General features: G+C 52.5%; 1 protein-coding gene across 5 annotated transcripts in view; it reads right to left on the minus strand.

Moving 5' to 3' along the window:
• The window catches only part of RGS14 (regulator of G protein signaling 14), a 507547-nt gene that overhangs the window by 39943 nt on the left and 445562 nt on the right, over window positions 1-22042 (minus strand). For all 5 annotated transcript variants that reach the window (XM_069651538.1, XM_069651536.1, XM_069651533.1 and 2 more), the window contains one exon: window positions 11831-11912. In XM_069651538.1, coding sequence (XP_069507639.1) covers window positions 11831-11912 — 82 coding nt within the window. The remainder of the gene's footprint in view (window positions 1-11830; window positions 11913-22042) is intronic.

Below are 22042 nucleotides of genomic sequence, written 5' to 3' on the forward strand. Positions count from 1 at the left end.
GACGAACTTCGCCAGCTGGCCTCCCACCGGGGTGCTTTGGTGGGGGCCCGACGCTACAGCCGGTTCAATCTTGCTTGGAGGCGGTCTTGGCGCCTTGGCCTCCTTGGCGACGACGACATCCTCCTTGTTTGCCGCAACCTCTGTAGGCCTCCTGGGACGAGGAGCTGGCCGCCTGGTGGTACGTAGAGGAACCACCGCCTGATCCCTTGGAGGCCCCCTGTCTGCCTCCGGCGCCCCGAAAGGGCCGTCGTTGCTGAAGGACTCCCAGGGCTCGGGCTGTCTGTGTCGGCCTTGATGGCCTGCAGCGACTCATCCACTGTTTTCCCAAACAGGTTGTTGCCGTCGAACGGCATGTCCAACACCCTGGTCTGCACGTCCTGACAGAAGTCTGTCGCCTTGAGGCAGCCTTGTCGTCAAAGGCAAACACTGTTGCCTAACTGGCGAAACCCGTGGTCGGCAATGTCAGTTGCCACTGTTATGGCGTGGTTCGACACCACCTCACCTTCCTGCAGAATCTCTAGGGCCTCCGCTCTCTTGTCATCTGGTAGGAAGTCCAGTAGGGAAGCTATCTTGTACCATAACTCCCTGTCATAACGGGCCACAATCGCTAAGGCGTTGGCTGCTTTAATAGTCGTCGCAACGACGACGAGATGACCCGTCGCCCCATGGCGTCCAATTTCTTTCCCTCGCCGTCAGGTGGGGAAGTGGAGGTTGAAGCCGTCGCCCCCGCCGCCTTCTTCTTGGCCGCCGCTGAGATGACCGAATCCAGCGTCGGCTGAGCCCTGACCCGGTAGTTCTTCTCGTACCGGTCCCTCTTGGCAGGTGTCGTGGACGGGTTCTTCAGGACCGCAAGTCCCTCGTCCCAGATATCGTCGAGTAACGGTACTGCGAGGACCGTCTTTCTCTTGGCCTCTCGCCGTTGATGGAGAAAACCTTCCTTCTTCTGTTCCTCAGGGCAGAGCTGGAAGAGCTCGGACGCCATGGAGATCATGGAGTGAAAGGAGCCAATTTCATCGGGCGGGGAAGGCCAAAGGGGTGGTGATGGAAGGTCCATCCCGTCGTCACCACCGTCGTCATCCGTCCCCGTCGTTGTGTCCGTCGCCGTGTCATCCCTGAGATCCGGAGAGGGGGGATGAAGGCTCCACGGGCCGCGAGGGCATGAAGGACAGGGGGGGTGAACTCTCCTCCGCTTGTTCGGAGGGCTTCCCAATGGGCCCGGTTCTGGATCGTCCGCCAGGGTTCGTGGTAATCTCGTCCTTATCTCCGTGCATAAGGTTTGGATTGCCATCAAAATAGCCGCTGAGTTGTCCTGAGGCTCGGGCAAAGGCTGCTATGGGAGGGCTGGCCGCTCCTCCACAGGGGCCTCGTTGGCACCACTATCGCTATCTTCGACCACCTCTTTGGGATCTCTCCTGTGGAATCGTACCTTCTCGAACCTCTCATTGAGGCTCTTCATGGCCTCCACCAGCTCCCCCTCAGAAGCTGAATCCGTGTCCCTAATGGCCACCGCCCCCCCTCTTTTTCCACCGGGGTCTTCACGGGGGTCTCGTCTGTGGGCTGGAAAGAGGATTCCCTCCATGGTGGCAGGGAAACTCTGGGCCCCGAGGTCGCCTCCACTGGTGTAGCCTCCACAGGCTTTGCCAGGGTCACCGCGACTCCCTCAATAGAGGCCTTAGCCAGGTGAATCAAGGCCTTCACCTCCTTGGGCGCGCTTGAGGCCTTCACCTTGGGGGGAGGGTCACCGCCTCGCTCCCCCTCGGCTGAATCCTTCGAGATAGACCGGGGCCTCTCCAGAAGTTTACCCGGGTTCTCGGATTTCCTCTTCCCCGAACCAGAGCGTTGGCTCGTGGTTGATGGTGCTGGGGAAGGTGCGCCCTGCCTGGCAGCCGAAGAGCCCGACCGTTCGGCGCTTCCGGTGCCCGCGGACTCACGGTGCTTAGCCTTCTGTTGGGCCCCCGTCGCCGGAGCGCCCTCACAGGACTTAGAAGACTGCTCGGACCTTTTCTTCTTCTCACCTGCTGGGCCCAATCTGAGGATGGCTGCAAGGGGAGGGGCTTAGGGAGAGGGCAGTCATTGGCTGGGGGAAGTATGACCCAGAGATCAGTGATTGGTTACTACTAAGAAAGACAGATCAGAAACGAAACTGATACTGATTTTTTCTTTACCGAGGATTCCCAGCCTGACGACTGGGAATATTCATGAGCATGTGAATCCATGCCAGACCCCATGCTGGAGAAAGTCCATGCTTGGCCATCCATTCTTGAATGATAGAGTAAATGTCGTTGAGGACTTTGTCGTCAGCGGAATAGTCGCCTGTTAGTGGGATGAGTATTTGCGTGTCATCAGCGTAATTCGTGTAGATGACGCCCAAGTGGTCCAGAATGTCGAATAGAGGTTTGGTAAACACATTGTATAATGTGGGCGAGACACAGGATCCTTGTGGTACGCCGCAGGTAACGGGGGCTGGTTCGGCTGTGGCAGAGGGTGCGAAGACCCTCATGAATCTATTATTCAAGAAGGACTGAATCCAGGCGTTGGCTTTGTCAGAGAAGTTTGCTGCGGATGCTAGGTGTTTGCATAGAATGTCGTGATTTACCAGATCGAAGGCGGGAGAGAGGTCGAGGAGGAGTAGAAGGGCCAGTTTGCCATTGTCTTTTAGGTTATCCATTTGTGTCTTGAGGTCGATCAGGGCGGTCTCAGTGCCATGTTTGGGGCGGAAGCCAGATTGTCTTAGTCCAAGCAAGTTGTTTTTCTCTAGGTGGTTTTGCATCTGCAGGTAGGCTGCTCTATCCAGAATTCTTAGGAGGACATGTACTGTTGTGATGGGTCTGTTGTTGGTAGGGATGTTGGGGTCTAGTGTGGGTTTCTTGAGCAGGGGTAAAACCCAAGAGTCCTTAAGGTTGTCGGGTACTACGCTAGATGTGAATGATGAATTTATGAGTGAGGTAATGAAAGGAGCTAGATGTTTGGCCGCGTCTTTGATTACTGGGGCTGGGCAGATGTCGCCTTGGCATTTGGAGGGTTTCAGGGTGGATATTATGTCTTGAGCCTCTTTGGTTGTGATGGTTCAATATTCAAATAGGGTGATGTCTGTTCGTTTGGTAGGAGGGGGTGATGTTAGGCTGTTGGCAGTGGTAAGGCTTGCTTTCTTGGACTCGATTTTGGCATGAATCATGGCAATTTTGCTGAGGAGGGCTTCTTGGATATTCGTACAGCATGAGGTGTCTTTGGTGCATGTGTCAGGTATGGGGATTTGAGCTCTCTCAAATATTAAATAGCTCTTTTGTGTTGGATTTGGCCTTACTAATTCTCTCGTTCTGCATGTTATTTTTTGTTTGGGTGATAGCTGACTTATAGTTGTTGGAGGCTGAGGTATATGACATCTTGTTGATAGTGGGGAGTGTTTCCATACTGCTTCTGCGTGTCTCTTGTTTTTACGAAGGATTTTTAGTTCAGGGGTGAACCAAGAGTTTTGGTGCGCACGCGGTTTGGCTTTGCGTAATTTAAGCGGCACGACAATACTGATGGCTTTGAGGATAGTTGTGTGGTAGAGGTCTACTAGATCTGTGGGGTTAGCAATGGTGGGTGTAAAGTTTATGATTAGCTGGAGTAGAGGGATTAGTTTCTCGACTGTGATGTTTTTGTCGTTTCTTGTGAAAGCAGGTGGAGCATTTGATGGTGGTGAGGCTTGTTTGTCTTCATTGATGGTGAAGGTGATAAGATGGTGGTCGGTCCAGGCGCATGGTGTGTTAGACAGAATTGTTGTGTAGCAGTTACGGTCCACTAGCCAGTCATGGGTTCTCCCTTTGTTGTGAGTGGGTTGAGAGATGTGATGGGTGAATCCTAGCTCAGGGATGGTGTTGGCGACCAGGTTTGCTTTGTCATCTTTGATGTTGTTATAGCCAAGGTTGAAGTCGCCTAGGATAAGTGTCTGTGAATTGGGTTTGTGTTGTTGGAGAGCAGGAGGGCAATGTCATTCTTGAAGGAGGTGATCTATATATATGAGATGGATGGCGATAGTATTCATGTTGGTTGTGGATAGTTTGATGGTGAGTAGTTCTCCATTGGGCTTATCCCAATTGATACATATTGAACACTAGCCCTATAAGCCTTTCCTTTACTTTGTGTTTGGTTTGTCCCTAGTATAAGACAATAAAAGCGGAGCAGCAAACCCCTTTCTTCACCTGCTTGCAGTTCAATCATTGGGACTGGCTATTTATATATATATATATATATATATTATGCAGTCGGGGCTAAAAATGTAAAATTCCCGGAAAAGTTGAAGTCCTGAAAAACATGTTGCTTCCAGTTTTTAATCAGAAGAAAAGACAATTTTGAAAAAAACCGAAATATGAATACAATAATTATTTTCAAAGCACCCTTTACTGGTGTAAATTCAACGTGCTATTTTAAGAACATAACCTGTGTTATTTGTACCTTGGTTTGCTCATAAAAGTACATGGTGTGGTATATTTATTAAAGCAAGCGAGAGAAACTTGCCTAGCTCACACACATACAGTGCTTTTGCTGGAGAATTTCTCAGCAAACAAGGGGAAAGCTTTGAGATTTACAATTATTTTGCTGGTAAACATTTTTTTTTAAAAAAAAACACTGACACTCATTCAACAATTCTTGCACAGATCAAATGTCTGCCATAGAGGTAGTCCACGGGAAACACAGGCACTGATTCTTACTCCATCCCCTTGTAAAGACGTCATTGCCACCTGGTGGCAAAAATGATGTACTACATGCCCGCAGGCTACAGGAACTGTAATGATGGGTGAAATGCTAGTCTTGCCAGGTCCTAACCAGGCTATTTCTCAAATGTTGAGTGTATGGAAAGCTACGATTTGGTGCTTACAATGGAATCTTTCTTGATCTCTTGCTATTCGGCCCATTAGGAGTGAATTCAGTCCACCGTCACTCCACAAAATGGATGATTTCAGAAGAGAAACGTTTTTTCTGTATTACCAGTAATAGAGAATTATCTTCTGGCCCACTTCAGAAATGTGTCTTCTACGGGTAACTGGGATTTCATTGTTGACTATTTAAAAGACTTTCAAAAATAGACGTTGCAATTTAGCATTAAATGTGATGGAATAGATCACCCCACCACAGCTATAAGGAAGAAACCTTCACGTTTTGACTGGGCCAGTAAACATCTAAGTCTTGAGCGAAAACACACTCTTAAGGAATATTGATTGTTTTTTCTCACATTTTGCATTATGCAACCATATCGGAAAACGTTTCCTAGTAGATTTTACCTGAGACTTTTTATGCAATTCAGGTTTAATCCTATGCCGACTGGAGAACACGGCAAAGCTCGCCTTGTTCAAGGAAAGCATGCCGTCTTTGCAAGAAATCAGAAGGTATAGAAACTCTGAATTATTTATGCATTGTCTGTGAATGTCCATCTGAATAAAGAGCCTCATATTTTGAGGGTTTGTACACAATTGAGCCATCTTTCAAACTTTTTGGAACGGGCTGGTGTGAGGCCCACTGTCATGCACCCCCAGACGACTCCTAGGACGGCACTGGTCCCACTGAGACAGGTGGCACCTGTCATCGCGTCGCAGCTGTGTCTGCATCCCATTCCAATATGGAGCCTCTGGGATGTCATGTGCCCAATGCAAGATGGCGACAAACAGGCAAGACGCATTTAGCTCAGGACGCTGGTTATAAACGGGTAAGCACCCCCGGCTCAGTGCATCTCAATCTCAACGCTCCATTGCAGTCATTCCGCTGCTTACCCTTTCTGGCCTCCCGAATTTTCCTAGCCTCCTGCTCTCCTGCTTCTGCGTTCGTTTCCTCTCCTTGTTGGTTACAGTGTGTTTTGCAGTGGGGTAAATGGAAAAAAATGTGGTGGTGGATCCCACATGACAAGGGCGGGGGATGTGGGGGGAGGGCGGCCCGAGGGGGCGGGGCACGTAGTTGACATCCAGCAATGCTGAAATACTTAAAAAAACAAAACAAAAAGAAAGCGCGTCTGCAACGGCAGCATTGCCCTTTACCGCTGGCTTTGGAACTGGTGTGTAATGCACAGTGCTCGCTACATGTAAAACTGAAAGGAATCAGTTGTACATGTAGCGAGCATTGTGCATTACACACCAGTGCCAAAATTGCGGTAAAAGCTGCCGTCACAGGCGCTTTTTTCTTTTTTTTGTTTTTTAAGTATTATAACACGGTTCATGGGCTTGGGCGGCTGACTCTGGCCCTATCCCGAAAGATCCGGCTCCATATCTAGTGCCGGATCTCGGATCCACCGAGAGCCAGCCCAATGACCAGCACTAGTGTTTTGTCTTTCCTTGTGGGAGACTTCCTCCTGTCCTGGCCTGCCATTCCTTTTCCTTGAGAGTAACTTCTTCTGATCCTGGTGGAGCCTTGCATCCTGAATTGATACTCCTTGCCATCCGGTTCTAGTTCTGCCTGCCACCTGCTGCCACACCGATCATCCTGTTCCCGAACAGTCCGAGGTTTTCTCCCCCATGAGTGTTTTCCTTTCCGTGTAGCTCTGGATTTATATTATAATTGGTTATTTATAAAACGTTTAATACCCAGAGGTTTCTGCTGCGCGTCTTCTTGCTTCCAAGATGAGCACGTTGCCCCTGAGCTATCCTCCATTCACATCCTGTCCAGATTTAAACCACTGGGAACATTGTGGCTTCTAGCAGAGATAGACCATATCTCACTGAAGACCGTTGCCACGTGCAACAGGTCCATCCAATCGCTGACACAGACAGATTTAAGTATGTACATTTTGTATTAAACTTTTAATAGTTTATCAGGTAGTGAATGAAATACAATTCATATACAATTCTATGTGTTAATTGTTGAACCAAAACACAATAAATAAATAATATAATGTCTTTATATTACATGGGCATTAAGAAACATTTCGGTGAGTAAGAATGTGTTTTTTCCGAATTTTATATGGTCTTAACATTACTACAGACCATCCCCCCAGATCCCATTGACAAGAAAGCCTTAGTGTTCCCGTGTCGTGCGACTTCATGTCTGCGCATCAACACGGCAGGCCTAAAAGTTTGTCTCCTCGTGTGTGCTATCAAAGTAGTAGTTCGATTTCTAAACTGTGTCTGTAGTATTTGACAGAGCTTGCTTATGGGTGTAAATAGGTGTGCTGATGGACTCGAGAGTATGAGGGTTTGTGTGGATATTAATCAAGATGTATTGCACTGGACAGGCTGAGATGTGCGACCTGGAAGCCTTTCCGCTTTGACCCCAGTCACCCAAGTCCAGATCATGGTCCCCTAGGCTTGGAGCTGGCTATTTAGAGGGCCTTCGGAAACAGGGCTGGAGCTGCAGGCCAGGAAATGGAACTCATTTGGGGCGGCAGGAGTGACACGGAAAGGGCAAGTCTAGGGAGGGTTTATATAGGGGTCTTTGCAGGAATTAATCCTCTTTTCACCGGTGTAAAACAGAGGAGGATAAAACCCGCCAGCCCACATCAGCAATGGAGTTGAACAGATGTTTTAATGTGTGCATTAATGCTGATGTTTTGTCATGTGTTTATAGATCCGTTGCTAAATCCGTTGCAGCGGAGGTAGATGGTGTGTCCAGGCTGGAAGTGCTGCCAGGGGCCACAAAGGACTGCGCAGTCACGACGTTAAGCAACGGGTCTGCAGGCTCAACCGCTGGAAGCCGCGAGGGGAATACAGAAAGAAGAAAAGGAGAGGATGGATAAGATAGTAGTACGGGTGGGAGGCAAGTAAAGCGGGGAAAACAAGGATTATGGGGAGTTGGGCATGTGCGGGAATAACACAAATATATATTGGAGAAAAGGGACCGAAATCAAGAAAATGAAGCAGAGGGCATGGAGAGGGAAGTTGGGGGTGGAGGAGGTAAGAAGGTCTGGGAAAAATACAAAGTGGTGAACTTGAGCAGTTGGGAAATGAGTAGACCGCCAATGAGGGGTGAGAGGTCAGGAGATCTGGGAATCTATGCAAGGGAAGATTAGGAGATATGAGATCGGAAACCCAGGATTTAGATAAGAGGGCCAGTGACCTCGGAAAGCTAGTCGTGTGTAAGAGGCTGGGTGGCTTCGGTAACTGGGTATGGTGTAACAGGGCAGGAACCCTGAGAGTACTGAGCAATGGCGTAAGGTGCGTCAGACCTGGGAAATAAGCAAGGACAAAGAGGTGGGGTGGGACTGGGAAAATTCTGTAAGATTGTTAGGGGGTGGGAGATCTGGGCAAATCGCAAGGGAGGACGGGTGACCGGGGAAACTGAGGAAGCGGGCAAACTCGGTAGAAGTGCAGGTAACATAGGGTGGGGGTACAGTTATTGTAAGGACCACATGCTTAGTATAGAACATGAGTGGTGCCAACGGATCACCTGTAAGTTACCTCCTGCCTAATAAAGCAACTGCGGCCTTGCCTACCCACAATAATTGTCTGTGTCCTATTATTGATTGCATGATAAGGCACACAGGGGCGGGGGGTGGATAGCCCCGGGGCAGGAGCTCAGTTGGAAGTTGGGAGGTGCTAGATGGGTACACTGGGGCCTAAGTGTCGGCTGTTGCTGCTATGTACCTCTATGGACCGAGCTGCATTCACGATACAGATGTAGGGTTTAGGCCATGGGTGCACAACATATGGGCCGCGGGCCAGTTGCGGCCCGCCATGCCGTTTTGTCCGACCCACCAGCAACAAACACTTTCCTAACGGAGGGCAGCCCGCAAGCAGCATCGGCCGCCCTCCATTAGGAAAAGTCTTTGTGTGTTGAGATGCGGGGGTGGGGGTTGTCGGGTCTGCCTAAATGTGTTTGTGTGCAAGTGCAGTGTGTGTTGAGATGCAGGGGTGGGGTGTGTGTTGGGTCTGCCTGAATGTGTTTGTGTGCAAGTGCAGTGTATGTTGGATGTTGGTGGTGTGGGGGGTGGGGGGGCTGTCAGGTCTGCCTAAATGTGTTTGTGTGCAAGTGCAGTGTGTGTTGAGATGCAGGGGTGGGGTGTGTGTCAGGTCTGCCTGAATGTATTTGTGTGCAAGTGCAGTGTGCCGGGGGGGGGAGGGTCGGGTCTGCCTGAATGTATGTTGTTGTGTGAAAGTGCATGTTGAGATGCAGGTGTGGGGTGAGTGTCGGGTATGCCTGAATGTTTGTGTGTGCAAGTGCAGTGTGTGTTGAGACGGAGGGGGGGGGGTGTGTGTCGGGTCTGCCTGAATGTGTTTGTGTGCAAGTCCAGTGTATGTTGGATTTTGGTGGTGTGGGGGGTGGGGGGGTTTCTGTCGGGTCTGCCTGAATGTGTTTGTGTGCAAGTGCAGTGTGTGTTGAGATGCGGGGGTGGGGGTTGTCGGGTCTGCCTGAATGTATTTGTGTGCAAGTGCAGTGTGTGTTGAGATGGCGGGGGGGGGGTCGGGTCTGCCTGAATGTATGTTGTTGTGTGAAAGTGCATGTTGAGATGCAGGTGTGGGGTGAGTGTCGGGTATGCCTGAATGTTTGTTTGTGTGTGTGTGCAATTGCAGTGTATGTTGAGATGCGGGGGGCGGGGGGGGGGTGTCAGGTCTGCCTAAATGTGTTTGTGTGCAAGTGCAGTGTATGTTGAGATGCGGGGGCGGGGGGGTCCGGTTCTGTATGGGTGCATGCTTGTGAGTTTGTTTGGTGAGCTGGGGGTGGGGGTTCGGACCTGTATGGGTGCATGGTGTATACTAGTTAGTTTGTGTGCTGAGTTGGGGGATTTGGGTCTGTAAGGGTGCATAGTGTATTGGTGTATGCTTGTGAATTTGTGTGCCGAGTTAGGGGTGGGGGGTTTGGGTCTGTATGGGTATGTATGCATGGTGCATGCTTGGGGGTATGGGCCATGGTGTTTGGTTGAGGGGTGGGGGCCATGGGGCATAGTGTTTGGTTGAGGGGTGGGTATCATGGGGCATAGTGTTTGGTTGGGGGCCATGGGTCATAGTGTTTGGTTGGGGGTGGGGGCCATGGGGCGTAGTGTTTGCTTGAGGGGTGGGGGCCATGGGGCGTAGTGTTTGGTTGTGGGTGGGGGGCATAGTGTTTGATTGAGGGGTGGGGGCCATGGGGCGTAGTGTTTGGTTGGGGGTGGGGGCCATGGGGCGTAGTGTTTGCTTGAGGGGTGGGGGCCATGGGGAATAGTGTTTGCTTGAGGGGTGGGGGCCATGGGGCGTAGTGTTTGCTTGAGGGGTGGGGGCCATGGGGAATAGTGTTTGCTTGAGGGGTGGGGGCCATGGGGCATAGTGTTTGGTTGGGGAGTGGGGGCCATGGGGCATAGTGTTTGCTTGAGGGGTGGGGGCCATGGGGCATAGTGTTTGGTTGGGGAGTGGGGGCCATGGGGCATAGCGTTTGCTTGGGGGGTGGGTGCCTTGGGGCATAGTGTTTGCTTGAGGGGTGGGTGCCTTGGGGCATAGTGTTTGCTTGAGGGGTGGGGGCCATGGGGCATAGTGTTTACCTGAGGAGTGGGGGCCATGGGGCATTGTGTTTGGTTGGTGGTGGGGGCCATGGGGCATAGTGTTTGGTTGGGGGTGGGGACCATGGGGCATAGTGTTTGTTTGAGGGGTGGGTGTCATGGGTCATAGTGATTGCTTGAGAGGTGGGTGTCATGGGGCATAGTGTTTGCTTGAGAGGTGGGTGTCATGGGGCATAGTGTTTGCTTGAGAGGTGGGGGCCATGGGGCATAGTGTTTGGTTGAGGGTGGGGGCCATGGGGCATAGTGTTTGCTTGAGGGGTGGGGACCATGGTGCATAGTGTTTGGTTGGGGATGGGGACCATGGTGCATAGTGTTTGGTTGGGGGTGGGGACCATGGTGCATAGTGTTTGGTTGGGGGTGGGGACCATGGTGCATAGTGTTTGGTTGGGGGTGGGGACCATGGGGCATAGTGTCGCACTCCAAGTGTGAACCCAAAATTAAAGCTAAAAACAGGCACAGTTAGGAGATGTACATCCTTTGCTTTTTGTGGAAACCTGACTCAACGATGGCCATACTCCTCTTTGGCAACCCAAACAGTAAAGTATAGCAGTCCAAAATAATGGAATGTCCAATCAAGGGTCAATGAAATATATATAATTTAAGTAAACAGACGATAGGCAATAACTAAATAGAAATAAATGATAACAATGGATAATGTGCAGTACAAAATGTAAGTTCGAAATACAAATAAAAATCATTACACCTCAAAAATGTATTCTTTTTCCATGTGTTTAATAGAAATTGGGGGTTGAAAAAGCTTCCTGCCACGCCACGCCCCACCGCACCTACCGCCCCACCCACATTTACTTTTCGGCCCACTATATCCATCATGCACAGTACTTTAAGCCCTCTGTCAAAATCAGTTGGGCACCCCTGGTTTAGGCAGACCCGTAGGATTAGCATCCAAATTGCAGTGCACCTTCACGTTTCAGGCAGACCTGCCTAGTCTCTGGGTTTAGCCCGGAGACTCTGGGTTTCCAGGTTCTTCACTGGGTCTCAGGGGATAAGTATGGAGATTCTGGGTTTCCAGGAGTGCCAGAAACCCCTCCGACACAATCATGTGACTGGCTACCAACATACTGCTAGTGGCCAATCACATGGAGGTGTGGGTGGATAGAAAGCACAGCGAGTAAATACCGGCCCCTTTTCTGGCATCATGCTGTTGTGTTTGCTTTTTTTTTGTTGCCATGTGGCTGTTTGGCAGGGCACATAGTGATGGGTGGATGTGGGTGGGGCATCGGGTGACATGGATCTCTGGGTTATTCTTTTTTAAATGGAGGCAGGTCCGGTTTCAGGTGACGCTCACATTGCACCTGTGCATCTTGGGTAAGGCCCCAGTGAACTCCTGCAGGCTGGCTAATTAATGGCAGGAAGGGATTATTCATGTGGACTCACCTGGAATCATTCCTAGGACCAGCCTCTGTCCAGCCACGGCGGTGATTGGCCTGTCGAGATCCAGGGCGTTGGACTCACCACACTACAAGGAGAAGCAGAGTCAGTCCAGCCTGTGACAGAAGGGGGCAGCAGAGAGGCAAAGGCAAGAGGAATGGAGGCAGCCACAGCAGAATGTGAAATGAAGGCCGTGGGGGTAGCAGAGCCTGGTAACCACACATTTGGCTAGGCTTGGAGATTCAAGGGATGTGAGAATAGGAGCAGCAGGGGGGGCGCAGAGGGTACACCCTGGACAGGGGGCAGAGACTGGAAGCAGAAAACCAAGAACGATTACGAGATGGCAGAGACAGGACAGGGTGAGCTGGGAGAAAAGGGTACCAAAATTCTATAAGAAAATAAAGTAAAGGCAGACATGGGGAGGGTTCACTTATCGTATCATGGTATGGTATATGTTTTTATACAAGTACATCATGTCTCCACACACCAAGTGAAACACCACCTTGTGCAGTCAATCGGGTTGGATCTCACCAGTCACTGGGACAAGGAAGCACCTCACCACGCGCAGTGATGTGCAGTACATGCGCTGGAGTGTGGGACTTTGTAATCGCAGCGCCACTCAGAAGTGCCAGGTAGGGGCTCCAGCTATCGCACGGTTACCCCGTGAAAGCCAAGAGGCAGGCCTCGCCAGACACAGCTCTGGTAGTTCCGAAAGCTCCCCACCGTCTTCCCTCATGCTGCCAATCGCCCGCCCTCCCGTTAGCTCCACGCACCTTTTTTCTCCGCTTCCCTCACTGTGTTCTACCCCCTATGATTGTAAAGCACTCATTTGCTTCACGAAACAAGGTCCGCCCTCAATAAATACCCTAATAATAATAAAAGGCTGGTGCAAGGAGTTGAACAAGTTACTTTCTTACCTGGTAACGTTCTTTCGATGGGATGGTCCGACGACGTATTCCATATCTATGACATGTAATCACCACAGCTGTGCTGCTTCGGAAACTTTTTTCGGTGTCTGCGTCCTGCGTCGATGACGTCGATGCGCCGTCGTCGAGGACCTCCTCCGACGTCCGACGTCATCCGATGTGATAAGTAGGACGCACGACGCCCGTAGCCTCAGTTGTAGTTTTTTCCCCCAGAACGTGTGACACTAGTCAACTGCCAGTCAGACACAAAGCCTTGCGGAACGTAAGCTGCAATCGCAAAGAAATTCTGCAGCGGGGAAGGCAGGGCGGGAGCGATATGGAATACGTCGTCGGACCATCCCATCGAAAGAACGTTACCAGGTAAGAAAGTAACTTGTTCTTCGAGGGGATTGGGTCCTCCGACGTATTCCATATCTATGACAGACTCCCAAAGCAGTACCAGAGCAAGGAGGAGGGAAAGAATTTAGAATCAAAATTTAGAATAGCCAATCAAATAGCAGAGCAAAGGACCGCCTTGCCAAAGGCCAGATCCTGTGCTCGGATGGAATCGAGGGAATAGTGACGTACAAATGTATGTACTGAAGCCCAGGTGGCTACATCACAGATGTTGCGAATAGGAACACCCCTCTGCAGGGCAGTAGATGCAGCCATACCCCTGGTAGAATGGGCCCGCAAGCCAGCCGGTGGGTCCTTACCCGCCAAGCGGTAGCACTCCGAGATGGCCAAAATAATCCAGCGAGACAAAGTCTGTTTCGTCACAGCTTGCCCTAAACGCTTTCCAGCGTAACCAATAAAGAGTTGATCGTCCACTCTGACCCGGGACATGCCTGAAACATAAAAGCTTAAAGCTCTCCTAGGATCAAGCCTATGGAGCCTCTCCTCTTCCTTACCAGGATGCGGAGGAGGATAGAATGCCGGAAGAACAACCTTCTGGGCCAAATGAAATTCCGTCACTACCTTTGGAAGAAAAGAAGGACGAACTCTAAGGACAACCCTGTCCTTGTGAAAGAAAGTAAAAAGGACAGAACAATGGGGATGTCACATGCAAAAGGATCCACATTCTGAACTCGGCACCAGTCGCAGAACTTACGCCAACGGCAACAGAGACTTTGTTGCTGGCCTTCGGGCCGAAAGCAACACCTCCATCACGTCTTCAGGGAGGTCCCAATCCTTATACCTCAACCTTTCAGAAGCCAAGCGTGAAGGTTGAGGGATCTGACCTCTGGTTGTAGAACCTGACCCCCCTCCCGTGAGAGCAGATCGTCTCGGTAGGGAAGACGACGTGGAGGGCAGATGGACAAGTCGAGAAGGTCCGGGTACCACGTCCTCCGAGCCCACGCCGGAGCAATGAGGATCATCCGGAAACCGAACGTCCGTAACCTCCGCAGCACTTGCGGGATGACGGGGACTGGAGGAAACGTGTACAGCAGCGGGAATGACCACTCCACCACGAACGCGTCTCCTAAGGCTCCTTTTGGAGGAAATTCCCGCAAGCAAAACCTTTCGCACTTCCGGTTGACACTGGAGGCGAAGAGATCCACTTGAGGGGTCCCCCAAAGGGCGAAGATCTCCAGGAGAATCTCCTGAGCCAACTCCCACTCGTGAGAGATCGTGCTCTGCCTGCTCAGAGCGTCCGCCGTCACGTTTTCGTCTCTGGCCAGATGAACTGCCGAGATCGAAACTTCCTGCTGGATGGCCCAGAACTCGAGCTGCATCGCCTACCTGCACAGAGGAAGTGACCCTGCCCCCCCCTTTTTGTTGAGGTAGTGCATGGCCACTGTGTTGTCCGTCAGGATCAGGACACTCTTTCCTCGCATAGTCGGCAGAAAAGCCTTCAGGCTAGCCTGACGGCCCTCAGCTCCAACAGATTGATATGGAGTCTGGACTCCGACGGAGACCAACGACCGCTGACTGTCAGCCCGTTGGCATGAGCTCCCCATCCCGTGAGGGATGCATCCATCACGATCGTCACCTCTGGCCAGGGAAGCCAAAATGGAGCCCCCTTCATCAAGGTGCCTTTGACGGCCCACCACAGAAGATCCCGGGCGACCGAGGGCGGCACCTGAACCGGGTCCGACATCCTGCCGGAGGACTGCGACCATTGCGTCTTGAGTGCCCACTGCAAAGATCTCATCCGCAGGCGAGCCTCTGGCACCAGAAGAATGCAGGATGCCATGAGGCCGAGCAACCTCAAGAACTCGAACGCTGGGAGCGTCTGGGCATGCTGAAACTTGTGCACCATCTGCTGAATGTGAAGAGCCCTCACCTGGGGAGGAAAACACTGCCCCAGGGAAGTGTCGAGCACTGCTCCGATGTACTGGAGCCGCTGTGTTGGCGTCAAATGGGACTTCTTTAAATTGAGGGAGAAGCCCAGCCTGTGAAGGGAGTGGCAGGTGACGGACAGATGATCCAGGACTTGCTCGGGAGAGCTCCCCCTGATCAACCAATCTTCCAGGTAGGGGTAGACGTGAATCCCCCCCTTGCCTGAGATGCGCTGCCACCACCACCATGAGCTTGGTGAAAACCCTCGGGGCAGAGGTCAATCCGAACGGCAGGACCCGAAACTGAAAGTGCGAGTCGCCAACCGCGAACCTCAGGTACTTCTTGTGCTTGGGATGGATCGGCACATGGAAGTAAGCATCCTTGAGGTCGAGTGACACCAACCAGTCCTGAAGCTGAAGGGCCTGGAGGACTTGAGAGAGAGTAACCATCTTGAACTTGTCCTTCCTGAGGAGTTTGTTCAAACCGCGCAAGTCCATGATGGGTCTCAATCCCCCGTCTTTCTTCGAAATCAAAAAATAAGGGGAATACCATCCCTTGTTCCTCTCCGCTACAGGCACCAGTTCTATGGCGCCTTTCTCCAGCAGGGCTTGAATTTCCTGCGCAAGGAGCGGATCCGGACTCTGCAAAGAGAGGTTCCCCGGTGGATTGTCGCGAGGCCTGTGCCGAAAGGGAAGACAGTAGCCGTGGGTTATGATCTCCAGAACCCACACATCTGAAGTAATGGCTTGCCACTCTACAAGATGCTGCGCCAGCCTTACCCCAACCGGCGAACCATGGGACATGGCCTCATGACTGAGTGGGAGCGGCCGCGGCGTTACCTGAGGGCAAAGAGGCAACTGCCCGAGCGGCCTTGGCACCACAGGTACCCTGTCGTCCACCTCTGGTACCCCTGCGTTGGCCTCTTTGACTGCCAGCTCCTCTCGCTTTACTGAAGGACGAGTAATAGCGAAAGGAACCACCCCTCCACTGCTGTCCCCCAGGACGAAAAGGCGGAGGTTGGCGAACTGCAGCGCCCAACGACTTCGCTGCAGCTTTCGAGGTCTGCAACCTCTCAAGGCTCTCGTCAGCCTTGCTGCCAAAAAGGTGTTCACCGTTAAAGGGCATGTTGAGGAGCCGGGACTGCACATCAGGAGCAAACCCCGACTTCCGCAACCACGCAAACCTGCGTATCACGGTGCTCTCCGCCATGGACCTACTGACGCATTCAGCCAAGTCCAAACCCGACTGAACGGACTCACATGGCATCCTTACCATCCTGGACCATAGGAAGGAAACCATCCCGTTCGTCCCCTTCGGGAATATGTTCAGCCGCTAACGCAACACAGTTCCACAGAGTGTGTGTGAAACGAGACAAGGCACAAATGGAGTTGGCCGCCTGAAGCGCCATACCACCAGAAGAAAACACTTTCTTCGCCCAGCCATCAAAACGTTTGTCGTCCCTATCAGGAGGGATGGTAGGGTACGATGCATGCTTTGCCGGGGCCGTGGCCGCCTGCACCACCAAACTCTCCGGAGTGGGGTGCCTGGTCAAGTAGCAGGGGTCGCTACTGGCTGGATGGTATTTTCGCGACAAGGATCCACCCACCGCCGGGAGACTCTCCGGAGCAGTCCAAGCCGCCGCCACCCTTCTCTGTAAAGCCATATGGAACGGCAGTACCGGATCAGTTGGGGGACCAACATCAAGGATGTCCGTCAGATCATCCTGCACAAACTCCCCTGGGGGAGCAGACCATCCCAGGTACTCAGAAACCCTAGCCATAAGGCACCGATACGAGGAATCGGCATGAGAGCCAGGCTCAGGCCTACAAAACTCCACCTCCGGAGAGGTGTCCAGTCCACTGGCATCATGCAGTGACTGTCTCAAATCGTCAAACTGACTATGGCCCGAGACAATTTCATCTGGAACCTGACTAGGAACCAGGCCATCAGAATCCTCATCCGGCTCTGAAATATAGTCCAGGTGGCGAAAAGAAGGCACCCGAGAGTGCTTGCTCTTAACCAGAGCCTTCCTAGGGGGTTCACCCGTGCCACGGGGTACCTCCGACACGAAAGGCGTCGATGGCGTTGAGCGAATCGGCGCCAGCGTCGAGAGAACCGGCATCGGCGCCGAGAGGATCGGCGTCGACGTCAGATGCAGCGCCTCCAGCATCGGCGGCGTCGACACAGCCCTCGAGGCTGGAGCCCCGAGCGTGTCCCTCGACGACCTGAGCGTCGACGGCTTCGACGACTTCCTCGGAGCCGGAGCCTCGAGAAAGCCTGTCGACGCCCTTAACGCCTCAGACGTCGATGTCTTCCTCGAAGACCTCACAGGTGCACACGGTCTCGAACGCGTCGTGGACCGGGACCTGGAACGGGTACGTCGAGAACGAGTCTCCTTGTCCGAACGGGACCTCTCCCGTGACTCGTGCCGACCACTCTTGCGAGCGGTGTCTCTCGACCTCTCACGACCGACCCCACTCGGGGGCGCGGACGGCTTAGTACCCTGCGACTCAAGAATCGCCAGCATTTTCTTCCCGAAGGAAGCCCATTCCTCCGGCGTCACACGGCTGGTGGGGTAAGCGACGTGCCGGGCAGAGTCCTCCGAAGAGGACCTGGAAGACGACCGGTGTCGGCGCTTCCGAGAATGCCTCGAAGAGGCTGAGGAGTGGCGAGACCGACTCCTAGAAGGAGACCCACGAGACTTCCGACGATGACACGGAGAGTCACCCCTCGAATCAGCCGTCGAAAGCCCCGCAGATTTCGACTTCCGGGGCTTGGACACCCGACCTACCGACAACTTCTTCTTACGTTCGCGTAAGGCTTTGGACGTGAGCGACTGGCAGTCGATACAGTCATCCGTGTCGTGGGCCTCCCCGAGGCACCAGAGGCAGGCGTCGTGCGAGTCCGTCACCGACATCTTGGACCCACACTCCCCGCACTTCTTGAAACCCGGACGTGGGGTCGAAGACGAAGTAGAAGACATCTTCACACGAAGGATTGTCACAAAACGAACAGGTTCGAAGAACCGAGAAAAACAGAACTCCAAAGAGTCGAGGCGTGAACCGAGAATCACGAAGCAACACGTTCGCGGAAAAAACGGAACTGAGGCTACGGGCGTCGTGCGTCCTACTTATCACATCGGATGACGTCGGAGGAGGTCCTCGACGACGGCCCATCGACGTCATCGACGCAGGACGCAGACGCCGAAAAAAATTTCCGAAGCAGCACAGCTGTGGTGATTACATGTCATAGATATGGAATACGTCGGAGGACCCAATCCCCTCGAAATGCATCCTCAGACAAAGGACAATTCTGCAGCTACCCCCTTAGAATGCAAAACATTTGGATGTTTTCGGGATACAATCACTCCCCGGGGCCCATCTTCTGCTGGTGGTGCACTAGGAACCCACCTAGTGCCACCTTATTGTCGCAGCTTCCCTGTCTGCTGGAGGCATCTAGTTGAAGATCCCAGCAAATACCGCACATCTCCTGGAGTTTCTAGTGCAGCACCCCCCTCCCCTGGGCTCTGATGTTTTTCTGCTCACCGCTACTTGTGAGAAGCAGGAAATCAACACCACCCACTTGGTCTAATCCCACCTGATGCCTACTGTGCAATATTGTCGAAGACTAAATGGTATGGTCTACCAGGCAGCTCAATGGTCCTGTCACCTTGAGGAGACCACTGCTGAGAGCGCCATGAGAGTGATGGCGGCAGAGGAGTAAAGTCAACTCTGGGCATGCCATCGCCCTTTAATGGTGCCTCACTGCGCTACCTTCAAAGTTCAAGAGGAGACGGGGGCGCCCAATATTACATCTCAAGACCAGGGCTCGCCTAAAACAAAAGGCCATAACTCTGATATATGATATGATATGGTACTTATAAACACGCCTATACACAAGTGTTTTGAGGCGCGACAAGGCAAGGGCGGGAGAACAAAGGGAAGACAGACAACGATCCTACTAGGCCAGGTGTCATTCAGATCGCGCAAGTGCATGGGAGGGAGAGGGGGAAAAGGGAAAAGTGAGAGGGGGAAGGGCGAGGGGAAAGTGCAGTACAAGGGGTAGAAGAAAAATATGATAATAAACAGCCAGAGGTGGCAAGTGCAGGGTAAGTGCAGACATAAGTGCTGGTACGGGGACTGAAGGGATACAGAAAACAGTCCCCAGGTGCAGGGGTTGCCAGGAAGGCAGTGCAGGTGTGCAGCTGGCGGTGCCTGGGCCCCGAGATCAGGCGGGGTGGCAAGGTACCCAGTGCAGTTTCAGCTAGGAATTCAGCAGGGGAGAGGAGGAGAGAAAGCAGAAGCAAAGAGGAGGGTTTTAAGGTGCTTCCGGAACCGGAGATGTTTCTCCTCAAGTTTCAGGGAGGTAGGAAGGCTGTTCCAGAGGGAGGCCCCTGCCGAAGAGAGAGATCTACCAACAACTCGTTGCTTGGAGAAGCGACTGACCCTGAGGGATTTGGAGGCGGATGAGCGAAGGGCTCGGGAGGAAGGTATTTAGGAAGAGAGAGTTGAAGATATTGCGGCCCCAGAAGGCCTTGTGGACAATGAAGAGGGTTTTGAACTTAATCCTCGCAGCCACTGGGAGCCAGTGCAGCGATTTCAGTCCTGGAGAGATACGATCCCTGGGCTTGAGGCCAAGGACAAGTCTTGCAGTCCTGTTCTGGATAAGTTGCAGAGGGTGGAGGGTAAAGGCAGGAAGAATACCTATGAGGAGGTGCAGCTGGTAGTGTGACTTCTTAAAGACGCCAGAGATGTGAGGAGAGAAGGAGAGTGTGGAGTCGAAGATGACCTCAATGTTTTTTGTCTCATGGGTGGGAGCAGGAGGAGGGCCAAGAGAGGCCGGCCAGAGAGCAACAGGGAAGGAGGGAGCCGGTGTGCCGATGAGGAGAATCTCAGTCTTGCTGGCATTAAAGCAGAGGTCATTGGCAGCACACCACTCCTGGAGAGCAGACAGACAGTTGAGATGAGGGACGGAGAGGAGGTGGCAGAGGGTAGCCTGAAAATGAGCTGCGCGTCATCCGCATAACAATGGAAGTTGGGGGAGAGAGTGGCGATGCGGTGGGCAAGGAGTGCCAGATATTGGTTGAACAGCCAGGGAAGAGAGGATGGACCCCTGGGGGACACCACAGGTAGAGTAGAAGACAGAGGAGAGGAAGGACCCAAGTTGGACCTGGGAGGGTCAGTCAGAGAGGAAAGAGGTCAGCCACACCAGAGCCCGACCAGTGATGCCCCATTATCACGGAGACGTTTCAGCAGGATGGCATGGTTGACGGTATCAAAGGCAGAAGAGAGATCAAGCAAGATGAGGACGCATGGGGTGTTAGTATCAATGTTGGAGAGCAGGTCTTCACAGATGTTCAGGAGAGCAGTTTCCGTGCTTCTGGCAGCTCTGAAGCCAGACTGGTGGTCATGAAGACAACCAACAGATTCAGTATGGAGATTCAGCTGGGAGATGGCCAGTTTCTCCAGGAGCTTGCCCAGGAAGGGAGCGATATAGATTGGGCGATAGTTAGCCGGGCAAGTGGGGTCAGCAGAGGGTTTTTTAAGAAGGGGTGCACAAGGGAGTGCTTCAGGGGGGATGGGAAGACTCCAGTGGCGAAGGGGTGGTTGCAGAGATCAGCTAGTTAAGGGGCAGGGAGTCGATCCGGCCCTTGAAAGTTTTGGAAGAACAGGGGTAAACCCGTTTCGTTGAGACTTTCATAGATCGGACTGGTCTAGAAAGCTAGTCTGCAGAGAAAAGGGGAAAGGAAGAGAAGGAGGGAGGAGGGGTGGCTGCAGAAGGGCCAGAGGAGGAGCAGGGAGTAGGGGAAGGGAGAGGATAGGAGGAGAGTGCAGACAGGATGTCCTGAGTTTTTGAGACGAAATGAGAGGCCAGTGCCACACAGAGGGCCTGGGAAGGGACAGAAGAGGTAGAGACTGCAGCAGGATTGGCCAGTTCCTTGCAGATTTTTAAGAGTTCTGCCGAGTTGTTAGATGCTGCAGAGACGCGGGCTTGGATATGAGCTCTCTTCTTGGTTAAGACAGAGAGCCGGTATTGCCTTTGCAGCAGGTGGCAGGCCAGTTCGTCAGAGTGTGTACATGAAGCCCGCCATTTCCTCTCGGCCACCCTGCATTTTCGTTTTAGGGTGACGAGGTTTGAGTCATATCAGGAGTTGCACTTGGCTTTGGGCTTCAGGCGGATACCCATGACAGGGGCAAGGATATCAAGAGTATCAGAGATAGCAGAGTGGAGCTTGGAGAGGGCTATGTCAAGGTGGGAGTCAGCCAAAGGGGAAAGTGGGAGGGGGGGGTGAGAAGATGGTGGCGAAAGCCTCAGCTGACACGCGCTTCATGGGTCGGATGACTGAGAAGGTAGGTGGCAGAGATGGAGGTGGCTTGGCTTGAACTCTGGTTCTCCAGATTCTTTGGACTTCAACACCCATCACAACTAGCCTGTACAGTCAAAGGCTGGGCATCATGGGAGTGGTAGTCCAAAATATCTGGAGAGTCGAAAGATTACAGAGCCCCGGCCTATGCCAGAATGCCCACTCCAGCTCCCCCACAGCATGGCACTAACCACTAGGTTTTAGCCCCTGCAAACACCCTACTCCAAGATGTTTGGCTTAAGCCTCTAACTCCTAATACACTGCCACGGGACTGCACCATACTCTCCTGGATGCTTGGCAGTCCACGTCTAGTCCATGTAACTGCTTTAGGACACAGTTCAAGAGTACTGAGAGCACATAAAGTGCTCCCATAATGAATCTGTAGACAAGAGTAACTGAGTTCAATCCATGCCCACACCCCCATCGAAACCTGGGGAGTCTGTCTCTGTCCAAAGTCTCCTGTCCCTCCAGATGCACCCGATCAGGCTGCATACACAGTCCCTCTGATTTGTGGGGGGGGGGGTTCTGGCTTGCATCGCAAGCATGATGCATGGGTGTCGAGTCCTCCCCTCACACAACGACTGCAGTGAATTGGTCTTTGTTCCATGTTACATTTCTGATTCGGCACTCTCTTGATTTCTTTGAGATTCATCGGCTACAAAGGGA

This window comes from Ambystoma mexicanum, chromosome 3p (genome assembly GCF_040938575.1).
Source record: "Ambystoma mexicanum isolate Mex_15411 chromosome 3p, UKY_AmexF1_1, whole genome shotgun sequence".
NCBI classification, from domain to species: domain Eukaryota; kingdom Metazoa; phylum Chordata; class Amphibia; order Caudata; family Ambystomatidae; genus Ambystoma; species Ambystoma mexicanum.